Source organism: Chiloscyllium plagiosum, unplaced genomic scaffold (assembly GCF_037043375.1).
Source record: "Chiloscyllium plagiosum isolate Xiang-an unplaced genomic scaffold, Cpla_swu_hap1 HiC_scaffold_4, whole genome shotgun sequence".
NCBI classification, from domain to species: domain Eukaryota; kingdom Metazoa; phylum Chordata; class Chondrichthyes; order Orectolobiformes; family Hemiscylliidae; genus Chiloscyllium; species Chiloscyllium plagiosum.
This window is the reverse complement of record NW_028270142.1, coordinates 140,400,870-140,415,494: the sequence shown is the minus strand read 5'-3', so window position 1 is coordinate 140,415,494 and position 14,625 is coordinate 140,400,870. Positions and strand designations below refer to the sequence as shown.

The 14,625-nt window shown below is 43.4% G+C and overlaps 1 protein-coding gene across 3 annotated transcripts in view; it reads left to right on the top strand.

The window, feature by feature from the left end:
• The window catches only part of pop1 (POP1 homolog, ribonuclease P/MRP subunit), a 63,079-nt gene that overhangs the window by 41,844 nt on the left and 6,610 nt on the right, over positions 1-14,625 (top strand). For all 3 annotated transcript variants that reach the window (XM_043687652.2, XM_043687654.2, XM_087986725.1), the window contains exons 11-13: positions 1,170-1,289; positions 5,283-5,398; positions 13,147-13,338. In XM_043687652.2, the coding sequence (XP_043543587.2) occupies positions 1,170-1,289; positions 5,283-5,398; positions 13,147-13,338 (428 nt within the window). The remainder of the gene's footprint in view (positions 1-1,169; positions 1,290-5,282; positions 5,399-13,146; positions 13,339-14,625) is intronic.

The following is a 14,625-nucleotide window of genomic DNA, read 5'->3' as shown; positions in this document are numbered from 1 at the left end:
CCATTGTAAGCTCAACTGATGGTTGATCATTTAGTTCTTAGCATGCTTGTTTGTAAAGTGCTATCTGATTGCGAAATCACATCTAACACTAGACATTATGTTCTGAGTACAGGCTAATCTAGTACATCCAGCATTCTGCCCATTACAAACAGCTGAAATGATGTGCCATTTGACATGATCTGTCAGTCTTTGGGATTTAAAGCCACATGTCTGTTTGACTGGATGTCGTTTAGACTTGATGGCAGCATTGTTTTAATTCACCAGCATGAAACAACCATCTTCAGTTGTTGCCCATATTGTGAGAGTACTTTTCAATCAACACTCCTGTTTGAAGATGGTTGCAAATGCTTCAGCCTTATCTTTTCTATTGATGTGCTGGAGTCATTGGGAGAGGGGATATGCTGGAGCTCCCTTCTGTTGTTAGTTGTTCCATTTACACCATTCACGATGTTGCAGGACTGCACAGTTTAGATCTGGCTCAGTTTCTTGTGGAATTGCTTAACTTTGTATATCGCATACACCTACTAATATTTAGCATGGAATTATTCAACAGGTTACTACTTCTTTTCAGTTTTGCCTCATGATCCTGTTATTCCCTCGTGCACTGTTCATTGAACTAATGTCAATCCCTTGGCTCACTGGTATTGTGAAATGCTGAACCAAGAGGTGTTAGATTGTCATTGAATGCAATTCTGCCACTGCTGATGACCCACTGCATTGCCTTGATGTCCAGTTTTGAGCTACAAGATCTGTTCTGCTTGGCCTCGTTCAAGGGGGCGTAATTCACATTCATACTTGGTGAGCTTTGATAGGATGTTGATCTGCTGAGTGAAATCAGAGCAATGCCTAATCACATCTTCATCCAGAAACTCCACTCCTGCCACTTCCAGCATTGATCACTAATTGTACCATTCCAGCATGGACCAGTTGAATATGAGACATTCCTGGGTTCATATGAGTCAAATAATCAGTAGATAAAATTGCTGATTCTTTCAGAAACTACCGTTTTGAAAAAAATTTAGTAAGAATTTCCTAGTGAGGTGCAACATCTGGGTTTTTTTTATTATTGTGTTAGTTGCAAGGTTTTATAAAAGACTGCTAGTTACTAAAGAAACGTAAATTACTTATAAACCTATAGTTATGCTTTCACAATTTTTGATTTATTTAAGGTGTTGCTTCACCAGCAGAAATTTCAGCAGGCACTGTGCTTGGACTTACTGTAGGAGATCCTCGTCTAAATATGCCGAAAAACAGAACCACAGCTAATCCAGACCTGTCGCAGCCTGAAGGTAGTATTCCTCAGGGATTGTGGAGTATGATATGAAAGATCCTGAAACAAAATACACAGTGCTGGAGAAATTCTGCATTTATGGAGAGCGAAACAGAATTAGTTTTATGTCCAATGTGGCTGTTCTTTAGAACTGAAGAGAGGTGGGTATTGTGTTGCAAAAAAAGGTTGGGCGCTGCAAATGGAATGGAAGGGTACATTAGGGAAAGGTTTGAGGCTAAGGTAGATTAGAGATCAAAGGTCTCCACAGATACTGCCAGACTTGCTCAGTTTTTTTTCAGCACTTTGTGTTTATTTCAGATGTCCAATTTCTGGAGTATTTTGTTTTTGTTGAAAGCTCTTGTATTGTCTTCTGTCAACAAAATGTGGTTAAATGTGGAACTAGTTCCAATTAGGAGTAGTTGATGTTAAAGGCCAGCTAGGTAAATAGAAGACAAAGGGGTAGAAGGTTGTGCTACCAGGATGAACTGAGACAAGAAGGAAAATGGTGTCATGGAGTCAAGTTAGCCTGTAGGCCTGTTTGTGCTGGGAGTTTTTCATAACCATATTCTATTTAATTCCTACCTGGAATACATCTTGTATCTGGCAAACCCTAAGAACAGCAGAGGTCTTTTATATGCATTCTCTTTCAGTTTAGATGCAAACTGAAAATTTAAATGTAGTTTTTGTACTTCACGTTGAAACAGGGCAGTTAACAAAGGGTGTGTGAATGGAATGTCTGGCATTTGGCACAGACTTGTCCTATTAGCAGATTCTTAATCCAAATTTTCCTTTCCCCAACTCCATCATCCCACTTTTAGCATCCACATTCCAAACAAACTAGCAAGTAAAGTGCCATGATTTGGTCTGAAAATTCAACATCTTTATTACTAAATCGTGTCTGCTGTTGGTAACACTGTTAATCCCAGAATGAAGATGATTGGATTAATCTCTCTGACTGTCATTGTCAAATGTCGAAGTTCAGTTTGCAGTCTCTTTATTTAGGGAGAAAAATATATGTGGGCATGAGATTGAATCAGAAGAGGGAACTGATCAAATAAGAACAGGAAATGCTGGACATGTGTCAAAATGTGCGGAAAGAACCTAGGTTAATGATACACATTGATCTTTTATCAGGAAAATGATCAGTTCTAACCTCCTATCCATGAAATACAGCGAATATGTTTGACATATTGTGATAATTTTGCAACTGTTTAGATTTATTGTGTTTTTTAAAACAGGGTAGTGGTGTTTGGTAGAGTCTATGGGAAAATACTAAGAATTTGATGATTTGAATATGTGGAGGCCTGCAAAGTTTAGGAAGCATATAGGCTCAACAAGTCTGTATTTTTTAAAATTAGAAATGTAGACTTGAGAGCGATTTGGAATTTATTAAGTAAGGGCAAAATTTGTGGAGGAAGCTGGATTGAACATATGTGCTCCGGTTATTTCTACTGAATTGGTAAAATAGGTTGCTAAGGACATCATACGTAAAAGTTGTGAGAATGCAGAACTAAGGTTGGATGTTAGGCAGGTGCTCTTTTTCACAGAATAGTCGACCTGTAGCGCAGGTTGCCAGCTCGGGCAATGAACGCTGATACGCTGTATTCCTTCAAGCGAGGCTTGTTTCTGGCTGGGGTGGAGATCACCTTGTACAACAGGTGGGTATCATGTCATATATATTGCTTCAGTCTGATTGCCTGAGGTGCCTAAGAGAAACTTTGCCATTTCTTTTCCCTAAGCAATTAGCCTCTGTACTTTACTGTTTCTCTCCCTCCCTGTCCTTGGAGATTATTAAGACTCTGGGTGGAGTAGAAAGACTTTGTAATGTGATGCGGCATGGGACAGACTGGATGAATTACTAAATCTTTTGCTGTCCATCTTTTATGTATGTTTTGCTTATAAGTAACAAATGTTTAGTTTTGTAATGCCTTTGTTTACCACTTCCCTGTTTTAACTGTTTAAAGTTCTAGATTAGTACTGCAGTGTTTGATTTCAATAACAGCAAATACTTAGGCACATTTTGCTGGTCTTGTGCTCAGTGAGAGCCTCTGTTCTATCATGCAGATGTTCCAGGTTTGAATCCTGGCAAGGCCAACTAAGTGCTGTTTGCGACATGAGTTTACATAGATTGATATGTTGCATAGATCTAAACTGACAGTAAGAATATCCATATGACCTGGGAACATATCACAGTGCTTGACTTGGCTCATTGCTTGTAGCATATGTTGTGTTTCATGATTAGGAGCCGACTAATTTTTTTTGGCATGAATCCTTTGTCATTATTAACTAGTTATTACATTTTTAACTGCGTAACTTTAGATTTTCTTTTCTTATCACACCGATTAATGCTTTTATCAACGGAAACTTACATCTTTTTTAAGCTTAGACCTCTCAGATGCTTTTCCAATGCTTCTTTTTCAAAGATTACGCTGCCCGAAGTGATTTTGACTCCATCCTTGTAACTGGATGACCTTGCCAAAACATAAATGCAAATCTTTGGTGAATTCTATTTTATTTTTCTTAAATAAAACAATTTTTCTGACTAATACAGAAGCTGAAGAAATGCAAAATTGGTTGTGTTCAATGGTATTTAAAGGAGATGCAGTGAAAACATTTGAATCGACTGATAGTGTTGAGCACTTGTCTTGATTTGGGTGGGGATTGTGTTGCATAATGGATTAGTTGAATTTGGGTAATTTTACAGGCTTATGAATTTTGATGGAAATTTACGTAATAATTCTTCAACTTAGTTTATAAAAACGCCAGCACTTTTTCTTGCATTGTGTGCTAAGTGGTAACCAAATCATTCTGTTCAAGATAGCTTAAGCACTTGTGAAAGCAAAAGATGACTGAGAAACCAGAAAATCATTTAGGCAGGCAGCGACATAGTTGTAATTTCACTGGAAGAATAATGCCGAACCCCACCTTCCTAGCAAACGTTCTGGGATGTGGGCTTGATTTCCACAATGATAGATGGTGACATTTGAATTCAATCTTAAAAAAAATTCAGGAACAAAAAGAATCTGGCCTAAAGGTGATTATTAAACCACTGCCAATTGACGTTTAATGGTATTATTGCTGGACTGTTGATCCCAAGGCCTAAGTAATTTTCTGGGACCCAGATATGACTCCCACAGGCCAGATGATGCAATTTAAATTCAGTTTAAAAAAAACTGGAATTCAAAGTCTAATGATGACCGTGGCAAAACTTACCTGATTCACTAATGACCTTTTAGGGAAGGAAACTGCTCTCCTCACCTGGTCTGGCCTACATGTGACTCCAGACACAGAACAATGTGGTGGACTGTTCACCGTCTTTTTGACAATCAGGGGTGGTCAATAAATGCTGGCCTAGCCAGTGATACTCTTTTTCTGTGAATGAATTAAAACAAAATCTGTTTCATTGTCTTTTTAGGAAGGAAATCTGCCATCCTTAGCTAGTCTGGCCTATATGTAACTCGAGACTCATTGCGATATGACCTTGAACTGTCCTCTAGATTCTACTAATCTAGAACTTTAAACAGTTAGGGGTGGACAATGCATGTCTCAAATTGCAAGGTCATATTACAAGAAAACTCAACTTGAGAAGCTGCCTTTTCAGGAAATTGAAGAATTCCACGAAAAATAATGTATTGACAGCCTTCAACCCATTTTGAACTGATACTAGAAATTGGTGAGAGTAAGTTCAGGTTGAATTTCATGGGATGGTCGAACTATCTCTTAGAACAGTTGGTTTGTTTCAGCTTCTCTTTGTAACATATTGCTGTAGGGAATGACTGACTCATTTCTCATGGCTCCTACTTTTCTGAGAGTTCAGTAGACTGTACTTTTGCTCCACCCCTTGAATTGGTGGCTACAGTTAGAGCTACCCACAGGATTGGTATAATAATTTCTTCCCTCCCTTCTCTAACGAATAGCATTTTTCCTCATATTCAGAAAATTGCCTAGTTTATCATGCTATGTGTTAAGACTGGAATGTATTTGCTCTAATTATTTCCCTCTTTTATTGTAGACCTGGAAAAGCTCAGGGATTTATGTTTGAACGGCATTGGTGCAGAATATGCTCAAAGTCAGATCTGGGATCGAAATGTCCGCAATGTTGTTACAGAAACTAAAATCTCAGAACAGGTAATTCGACTGCAGTGAACGTGCAGAATTGTTGACTTTGGAAAATATTTTTCCGTGTTTGAATCTTCCCACATTTCCCATTTCCTTGTAGGACTAGCTGTGCTACGGTGCAGTTTCAAGGTTTCATGCCAACTTTGTTAACTGTGGGTCAATTTTGTACCATTCCCATCTCTGAGCTTTGAAGTTCTTAAAGTTCATCCCCCATCACAGAGACTTGAGCAAGGTCACCACTGACGGAGTAGCACAACATAGGATGTGATATTAAACTGATGATTGTTAAAGATGCCATAGCACTGTTTTTAACAATAAAAGCAGGAACGTTTTCCCTGGGCTGATATAACAAACATCAAAAAAATTGGTTAGGCCTTTATTAGATTACTTAGTGTGGAAACAGGCCCTTTGGCCCAACAAGTCCACACCAACCCTCCGAAGAGCAACCCACCCAGACCCATTCCCCTACATTCACCCCTTCACCTAACACTACGGGCAATTTAGCATGGCCAATTCACCTAACCTCATAACCTTATCTCGTAACTGTGGGTGTTTGCTGCGTGAAAATTAGTTGTCTTGTTTTCAAAATTACAACAGTGATGACTCTTTAAAAATAGATTGTTGCAATGTTAGGTGATGCAGGCCTTTTTTTGTTCAAATAATTGGTAGTGAATATTGATAGAGCGCATTAATCAAACCTGTTGATTTGTCTTAGGATCAGGCTCAGCTGTGAAGGTAATCTTCACCTAGCAACTACACGTGGCTCTTCTGTCATATATTAATCAAAAGTGGCAGGGCCTCTCTTTTTTGCAGTTTTGCAGGAATATTGAGGTGAATTTTATCTGTCTGATATAATTCAGCCTATACTGTAAATGAAATTTGGGCTGCTTCTGTTCCTGTATAACTTAACTGCCATCTGAATAAGCTTGCTGAACCATGAAGGAAGCTGGATAACATTCTTAGACTCTTTAGTTTAGTTTCTTTCCTACTGGCAGATATTTTAGAAACCTTACTACTGATTAATACAGATACTGTACGTTTGTATTAGCAATTAGTAAGCACCACACCAGTAAATACTCTTCACCTTTCTGACTCTTCAAACTACATGGTGTAGACTGCCAAGTTCAGACCAATGCATGTTATCTCCTTCCTTGCGTTTCTTTCACTTTGTATGCAGCCTGACCTGCTGAGCATTTCCAGCAACTGAAGTATTTTGTTTTTATATCCACCCATCACCATCTTTACAGCTATTGTTTAAGAAGGATTAATTTGTCTTTCCAATTTCTTTTCTACAATCATCATTTGTGGAAAGTTCTGTTTTCAGATATAGCACCTACTTTCCTTGTGACATCACTTGGTATAAGTAAACACTGCAGTAGCGTATGTGTCTAGTCGCACTACTCCACAGGCAGCAGCATAAACTAAAATATATTTTGTCCAAGCCCCTAGTTGGCTAATTGTGTGTTTTTGTTATAAAATGAAAAGATCCATCAACCAGGTTTCAATTAATAAACAAACTGTCAATTTATTTAAAAACATTCAATTCGATGAAGATGCAGAATTGGTTAACACTGTAGATTTGCCAGCAGGAGAGCAGATTTCTCAGCTCCATCCTGACTGGGATTTTCTAGTCAGTCCTCTGTGGGATACATGGGGACAATGTTCCTGCAAGGCTTGGAAGTTCTGCCTACCTTGCTAACCTATTGCCTTGACTTTTCTTAAAATAAAATCTTCAAGTCTTCCTTCTGTGGTACCAAACCATTATCTTTGGGTACCCTCTTTCTAGTATCATTTTAAAAAAGGAACAGAAATAGGGCATTTGGCGCCTCGAGCCTGCCCTGCCATTCAGTAGGATGATCCGACACTCATGTTTGCTTTCCTGCATTTTCCTCGTAACCCTTGATTCCCCACTGAATGAGAATCTATCTCAGTTTTGCAGATACGCAAGGACTCTGCCCCCACAGCTGTCTGCAGGAAGGTGTTCCAAAGACACTCTGAGAAGAAATTCCTCCTCTTTATCTTATATTGGTGCTTTTTAATTCTAAGATTTTGCCCATGAAGGGAATCATCCTGTCAGCATTGACGCTGCCAAGCCCCTTAAGAAACTTATATACTTAAGAGATCACTCTTATTCATCTAAATTCGAATAAGTAGAATCCCAGCCTGTCTATTCTTTGCACATAAGACAATCTCTCCATACCAGGGATTGGTCTAATGAGGAGAAAGTGAGGATTGCAGATACTGGAAAGTCAGTTGAAAAATGTGGTGTTGGAAAATCACAGCAGGTCAAGCAGCATCTGAGGAGCAGAAGAGTCGATGTTTCAGGCATAAGCACTTCATCAGGATTGTGGAGGGGGAAGGGGGGCTTGAGATAAGGGGGGGGGGGGTTGGGATGGGGCTGGGGCTGGGGGGAAGGTAGCTGGGAAGGCGATAGGTGGATGCAGGTGGGGTGTAATAAGTCAGTGAGGAGGGTGGAGTGGATAGGTGGGAAGGAAGATGGACAGGTCAAGAGGGTGGTGTCAGGTTGGAGGGTTGGAACTGGGATGCAGTGGGGTGAGGTCAATATTAATGCTGTGATTTTGAAGGATCCCAAGGCAGAAGATGAGGCATTCTTCCTCCAGTTGGCGGGTGACTTTCATTTGGTGGTGGAGGCGGCCCAGGACTTGCATGTCCTTGAGAGAGTGGGAGGAGAGTTTAAGTGGTCGACCACAGGGCAGTGGGGTTGTTTGGTGTATGTGTTCCAGAGATGTTGGCTGAAATGCTCAGAAAGTTGACACCCTGTCTTGCCAATGTAGAGGAGACCACGTGGAGAGCAACGGACACAGTCGATGAGGTGTTTGAATGTGCAGGAAAATCTCTTGCTGGATGTGAAAAGATTCTTTGGGGCCTTGGATGGAGGTGAGGGGGGGAGGTGTGGACACAGGTTTTACACCTTGTGAGGCAGCAAGGGAAGGTGCTGGGTGTGGGGGTGGGTTGGTGGGGGGTGTGGATCTAACAAGGGAGTCACTGAGGGAGTGATCTCTACAGAACGCAGATAGGGGTCGGGAGGAAAATATATCTTGGGTAGGGTCTGACTGTAGATGGTGGAGGACAATGCGCTGTATCCGGAGATTAGTGGGATAGAAGGTGAGTACTGGGGTTGTGCCACCGTACGAGATGTAAAACCTGTGTCTACACCACCACTACCACCGCCTCACCCGCCCACCACCACCGCCTCACCCGCCCACCACCACCGCCTCACCCGCCCACCACCACCGCCTCACCCGCCCACCGCCTCATCCGCCCACCACCACCGCCTCACCCGCCCACCACCACCGCCTCACCCGCCCACCACCACCGCCTCACCCGCCCACCACCACCGCCTCACCCGCCCACCACCACCGCCTCACCCGCCCACCACCACCGCCTCACCCGCCCACCACCACCGCCTCACCCGCCCACCACCACCGCCTCACCCGCCCACCACCACCGCCTCACCCGCCCACCACCACCGCCTCACCCGCCCACCTCCACCTCCACCTCACCCGCCCACCACCACCGCCTCACCCGCCCACCTCCACCACCGCCTCACCCGCCCACCTCCACCACCGCCTCACCCGCCCACCTCCACCACCGCCTCACCCGCCCACCACCAACGCCTCACCCGCCCACCACCAACGCCTCACCCGCCCACCACCAACGCCTCACCCGCCCACCACCACCTCCGCCTCACCCGCCCGCCTCCGCCTCACCCGCCCGCCTCCGCCTCACCCGCCCGCCTCCACCTCACCCGCCCGCCTCCACCTCACCCGCCCGCCTCCACCTCACCCGCCCGCCTCCACCTCACCCGCCCGCCTCCACCTCACCCGCCCACCTCCACCTCCCCCGCCCACCTCCACCTCCCCCGCCCACCTCCACCTCCCCCGCCCACCTCCACCTCCCCCGCCCACCTCCACCTCCCCCGCCCACCTCCACCTCCCCCGCCCACCTCCACCTCCACCGCCCACCTCCACCTCCACCTCCACCTCCACCTCCACCTCCACCTCCACCACCGACCCCAAAAGATCTTTTCACATCCGGCCGAGGTTTCCCTGCATATCCACCCACCTCATCTATTGTGTTCATTGCTATCAATGTAGTTTGCTCTACATCGGGAGACAGGATGCCAACTTGCGGAGCATTTCAGGGAACATCTCTTGGTCACACGTAACAACCTCACTGCCCTGTGGCTGCCCACTTCAATTCCCCCTCGCACTTTCCCAAGGACATGCAAGTCCTGGGCTGCCAGCTCCACCAAATCAAAGTCAACTGACAACTGAAGGAAGAACGCCTCATCTATCACCTTGGGACTGTTCAACCACACGGCATCAACATCGACTTCACTGGTTTCCAAATCCCCCCCACCTCATCCCAAATCCAACCCTCCAACTCGGCACCACCCTCTTGACCTGTTCTACCTGTCTACCTTCCTTCCTACTTAGCTGCTCCACCCTCCCCACCAACCTATCACAATTACCTGCATCCACCTATTGCCTTCCCAGCTGCTACCCCCCTCCCACCATCCTAATTATTTCTCAGCCCCCTTCCCTCTCCTCATTCCTGGTGAAGCACTTCTGCCCAAAACATTGACTCTCCAGGTCCTCGGATGCTGCCTGTGCTTTTCCAGCACTGCACCTTTCAACATTGTCCTAATGACCCTTGTGCTTTCTGTGGCCTCCTTGTTCCTGTTGACTGTCCAGTATCAAAAGCCTGCCTGCTACACTTAATTAATATCAAGCCCACCTGATAGTCATTAATTAAACAAATGGGGAACATTCCAAGTATGTTAATTCCTGTCATTTGAGAGTGACAGAATGATCCTGAAGCCTGCAGGAAGTGTCCTGCCCTGTCAAATCATGGTTACTAAAATTACAGATTTTAAAATCATTTAAAATAACAGATTTTTAAAAAAACGACCCAGGAAATGTCATAGAAGTTTACAAGACAGAAAGAAGCCCATCTTGTCCAATCCCTTTTTCCAGCATTGGCTCATAGTCTTGTATGCGCTGGCATTTCAAGTACTCATTTAAATGCTATTAAAGCGTGTCTACCACCTTTTTCAGCAGAGTTCCAGATACCCACAACATTCTAGGTGAAAAAGGTTTTCCTCAAATCTCTGTAAGGAGAAAAGCTTTTCTCTACCTGCTCTGCCTGTACGTGTCAGAACTTTGATCACCTCAGTCAGATTCCCCCTCCACCTTCTGTGCTTTCAGGGAAACAATGCCAGCATACCTGGTCTCTCTTCATAGCTGGATCATTCCAGCCCAGACAATATCCTAGTAAATCTTCTCTGCAGTCTCTGTATTCCAATCAAATCCTTTTTATAATGTGATGACCAGACTGCACACAGTAAGCCTAACTGATGCTGCATACAGCATTTTGTATTCAATGCCTTGACTAATCAAATATCTTCTTAACCACCACAGCTACCTGACCTGCTCCCTTCAAGGATCTATAGACAATGCGCAGCTAGGTCCCCCTGATCCTCTGTACTTTCTGTGGTCCTGTCATTCAATGTGTGCCCTTTTGTCTTCCAAAATGCATCACCTCTCATCTTTTCAGAATTAAATTCCATTTGCCACTGTTCAGTCTGTCTGACCAATCTATCTATATCATCTTGTAGTCTGAAGTTTTCCTCCACACTTATTCACTACTCTACCAATTTTTGTGTTATTTGTGAACTTAAATTATAGCTTCTACATTCCTATCAAGATCATTCATGTACACAACAAATAGCAATGGACACAGCCAAAACCCTGTGCTACATCACTGGGTAAAGGCTTCCAGTCACAAAAATGCCCTTCAACCATCACCACCTTGCCACTAAGCCAATTATGGATCCAATTTGCTAAATTGCTCTGGATACTATGAACTTTTAGCTAAACCAGTCTACATGCAAGAGTTTGTCAATGACATCCATGTAGATGGCTTAAACTGCATTTGGCCCTTCAAGACTGCTAATCCATTCAATAAGAATATGACTGATCTGTTTATTTTATGAATTCCTTGTCTATTGCAGGTAACATTTTGATTACCTTGTCTGATATGAATCTGTCTACTTCTGGCTTAAAATATTCAGTGACTCTTCTGCCACTGCCTTCTGAGGCAGGGAATTCTAAGGTCTCTCAATCCTTTGAGAGAAAGAAGGTCTTCTGATTTGCCCTAAAAGGGCAGCCCTGATTTTAAAACAGTGTCTCCATGTTCTTAATTCACCCATAAAGGGAAGCTTGCTTTCCACATCCACCATGTCAAGACCATTGAAGACCTTTACAGGCATCAACAGATCATCCTCCGTCTTCTAAGCTGCAATGGAAATGATCTAGCCTGTCCAATCTTCCCTTGTAACTATTAAACTAATATCTGAAATTAAATCATCTTTGAACCACCCCCAATGGCTTAAATAATGAGATGAAAACTATACAAAGTATTTGAGATGTGGTCTCACCAGTATCCTGTATAACTGAAGCATAACATCCTTTTATGTTCAATTCCTTTCGTAACAAAGGATATCACTCCATTAGCCGCTTTAATCAGTTGCTGTACCTGCAGGTTAAGTTTTTGTGATTCATTCACTAAAATACCTAGATCCCTCTGTGCTTCAGAGTTCTGCAGTCGTTCAGCATTTAAGTAATACTCTGATTTCTTTATTATTGTCAAAGTAAACAACTTCAGGTCTTCCCACGTTATGACCCTCTATACTGGTCTGCATCCTAGTTATTGGCTTCACAATATAATTTTCTGTCTATATATCATAGTCATAGAGTCACTGCAAAGTTTATCACCATGCTTTTGATCCCTTCATCTAAGACATTGTCAACTGAATTGTAAAACAAAATTGAGGGATCATTACAAGCCCCTGTAGGATCCTGTTCTTCACATCCTGCCAATCTGAGCAAGACATATTTATGCGTGCTACCTGTTCTCTGACAGACAGCCAATTCTCTGTACATGGTAGTATATTATCCCTTCTACCACGAGCCCTGCTTTCCACAGTAGCCTCTTATGTGGAAGCTTGTCAAATACCACGTGGAAATCCAAGTTCAGTATATAAACAGGGTCCCCTTTTGTCCATAATACATATTACTCTTTCAAAGAATTCCAACAAATTGGTGAAATACAATTCCCCTTTTATGAAACGATGTTTACTCTGGCCGATGACCTTGAGTTTTTCTAAGTGCTCAGTGGGCACCTTCTTAATCGGTTTGAACATTTCTTCCCTGACAGGTGTCAGGGTAATTGGCTTATACAGATTGTTCTGATATAAAGCGACAGTTGTGTTCTTCTGCAACCTCACACTATAGAAGATCACTCTCTAGGAAACTGCTGTAGAAAACATGCTGTAGAAGTTCGCGCTATGGAAAACCCGATTTAGCTGTTCAGAAACTTTGCGTTATGCAAACAACATCTACAATTCATCAATCGCATTATAGCCAATTCACGATGATGAAACGCGCGTTATAGAAGAACTACCTGTAGATTCATATTTTCTGTTTCCCTCCCTCCCTCCCTCCCTCCCCTTGAGTAGCAGGATTAAATTTGCTGCTTTGCAGTCTGATGGAACTTACCCTTAACCTACATGAAAGGTATAAAAAATGCACTGGGCTTTAAATGGTGTATTGGTCATCGCTTATAAAACAAACTGGTTTTCTTGTTAATTTGAAGAATTTTTTTGAGTAATAAGGTGGTTTGCACTATGTCTTCCATCAAGTTAAGATGCTATTATTTTTCTTGTATTTCAGAAACTGAATCAGATGAGAAGCAAGCTGTTAGTTCCTGGGACTCGCCTGGATCTTGGATCGCAAGAGTCCAAGATTCCCATTTTGTTGGTGCATCAGCCAGGGAAGATGGCTGGACAAGAGCACACTGGTTGGGGGAGTGGCTGGGATATTCTGATCCCAAAAGGATGGGGAATGGCATTCTGGATCCCTTTGGTATTAATACGTATTAATACTCTAGTGGGAGAAATTGAGGATTGCAGTTGCTGGAGATAAGGGTTGAGAGTGTGGTGCTGGAAAAGCACAGCAGGTCAGGCAGCATCCGAGGAGCAGGAGAATCGATGTTTCAGCATAAGCCCTTCATCAGGAATGAGGCTTATGGGCCAGGGGCATGAGAGATAAACGGGTGGGGCGTGGGGCTAGGGGAAGGTAGATGAGAGTGCAATAGGTAGATGAATGTGGGGGGAGAAGGTGGTAGAAGGGGTGGATAGGTAGGAAGGATGATGAACAGGTCAAGAGGGCAGTGCTGAGTTGGAAGTTTGGAACTGGGATAAGGTGGGGAAATGGGAAACCTGGTGCAATCCACATTAATCCCATGTGGCTGTTGTGTCCCAAGGCAGAACACGAGGCCTATATCTTCCAGGTATTGGGTGGTTAGTAGAGATGGAGGCGGCCCAGGACCTACATGTCCTTGGTGGAGTGGGAAGAGGGAGTTAGTGTTCAGCCACGGGGCAGTGAGGTTGGTTGGTGTGGGTGTCCCAGTGATGTTTTCTGAAATGATCTGCAATTTGGCCTCCTGTCTTCCTGATGCAGAGGAGACCACATGGGTGCAACGGATACAGTAGATGACATTTATGGAAGTTCAGGTAAATTTCTGTCGGAATTTCTGCAAATATCATACTTACACAAATGTCATCTACTGTATCTCTTGCAGCCAACATGGTTTCCTCTACAACCACATGGGATTAATATGGATTTCACCAGGTTCCCCATTTTCCCTCCCCCCACCCTATCCGAGTCCCAACCTACCACTCTGCACTCCCTCTTGACCTGTCCATCATCCTTCCCCATCTATCTGCTGCACCCTTGTCTGCTACTTATCACCTTCACCCTCATTTTCATCTACCTATTACATTCTCAGCTACCTTAACCCTCAGCCCCATTGAAGGAAGATGTAGATATGAAGTATAGATTTAGCATTATCTTGTTGAATTTTGTAGTTCAAACTCAATTTATAAAACAGGATCTTTATTTCACCATTTCATGAACTTGCCCCTTGCAATTGTTTATCTCAATGACCCTCCTGTTTTGTCAGGTCCTATATAGTTCTAGCATTTTTTCAAATAATTCATTCACAGGATGACGGCATTGCTGGCTAGGCCAGTATTTATTGCCCATCCAGAGGGTAGTTAAGAGTCAATCACATTGCTGTGGGTCTGGAGCCACACATAAGTCAAACCAGGTAAGGACGGCAGTTTCCTTCCCTAAAGGACCTCAGTGAAA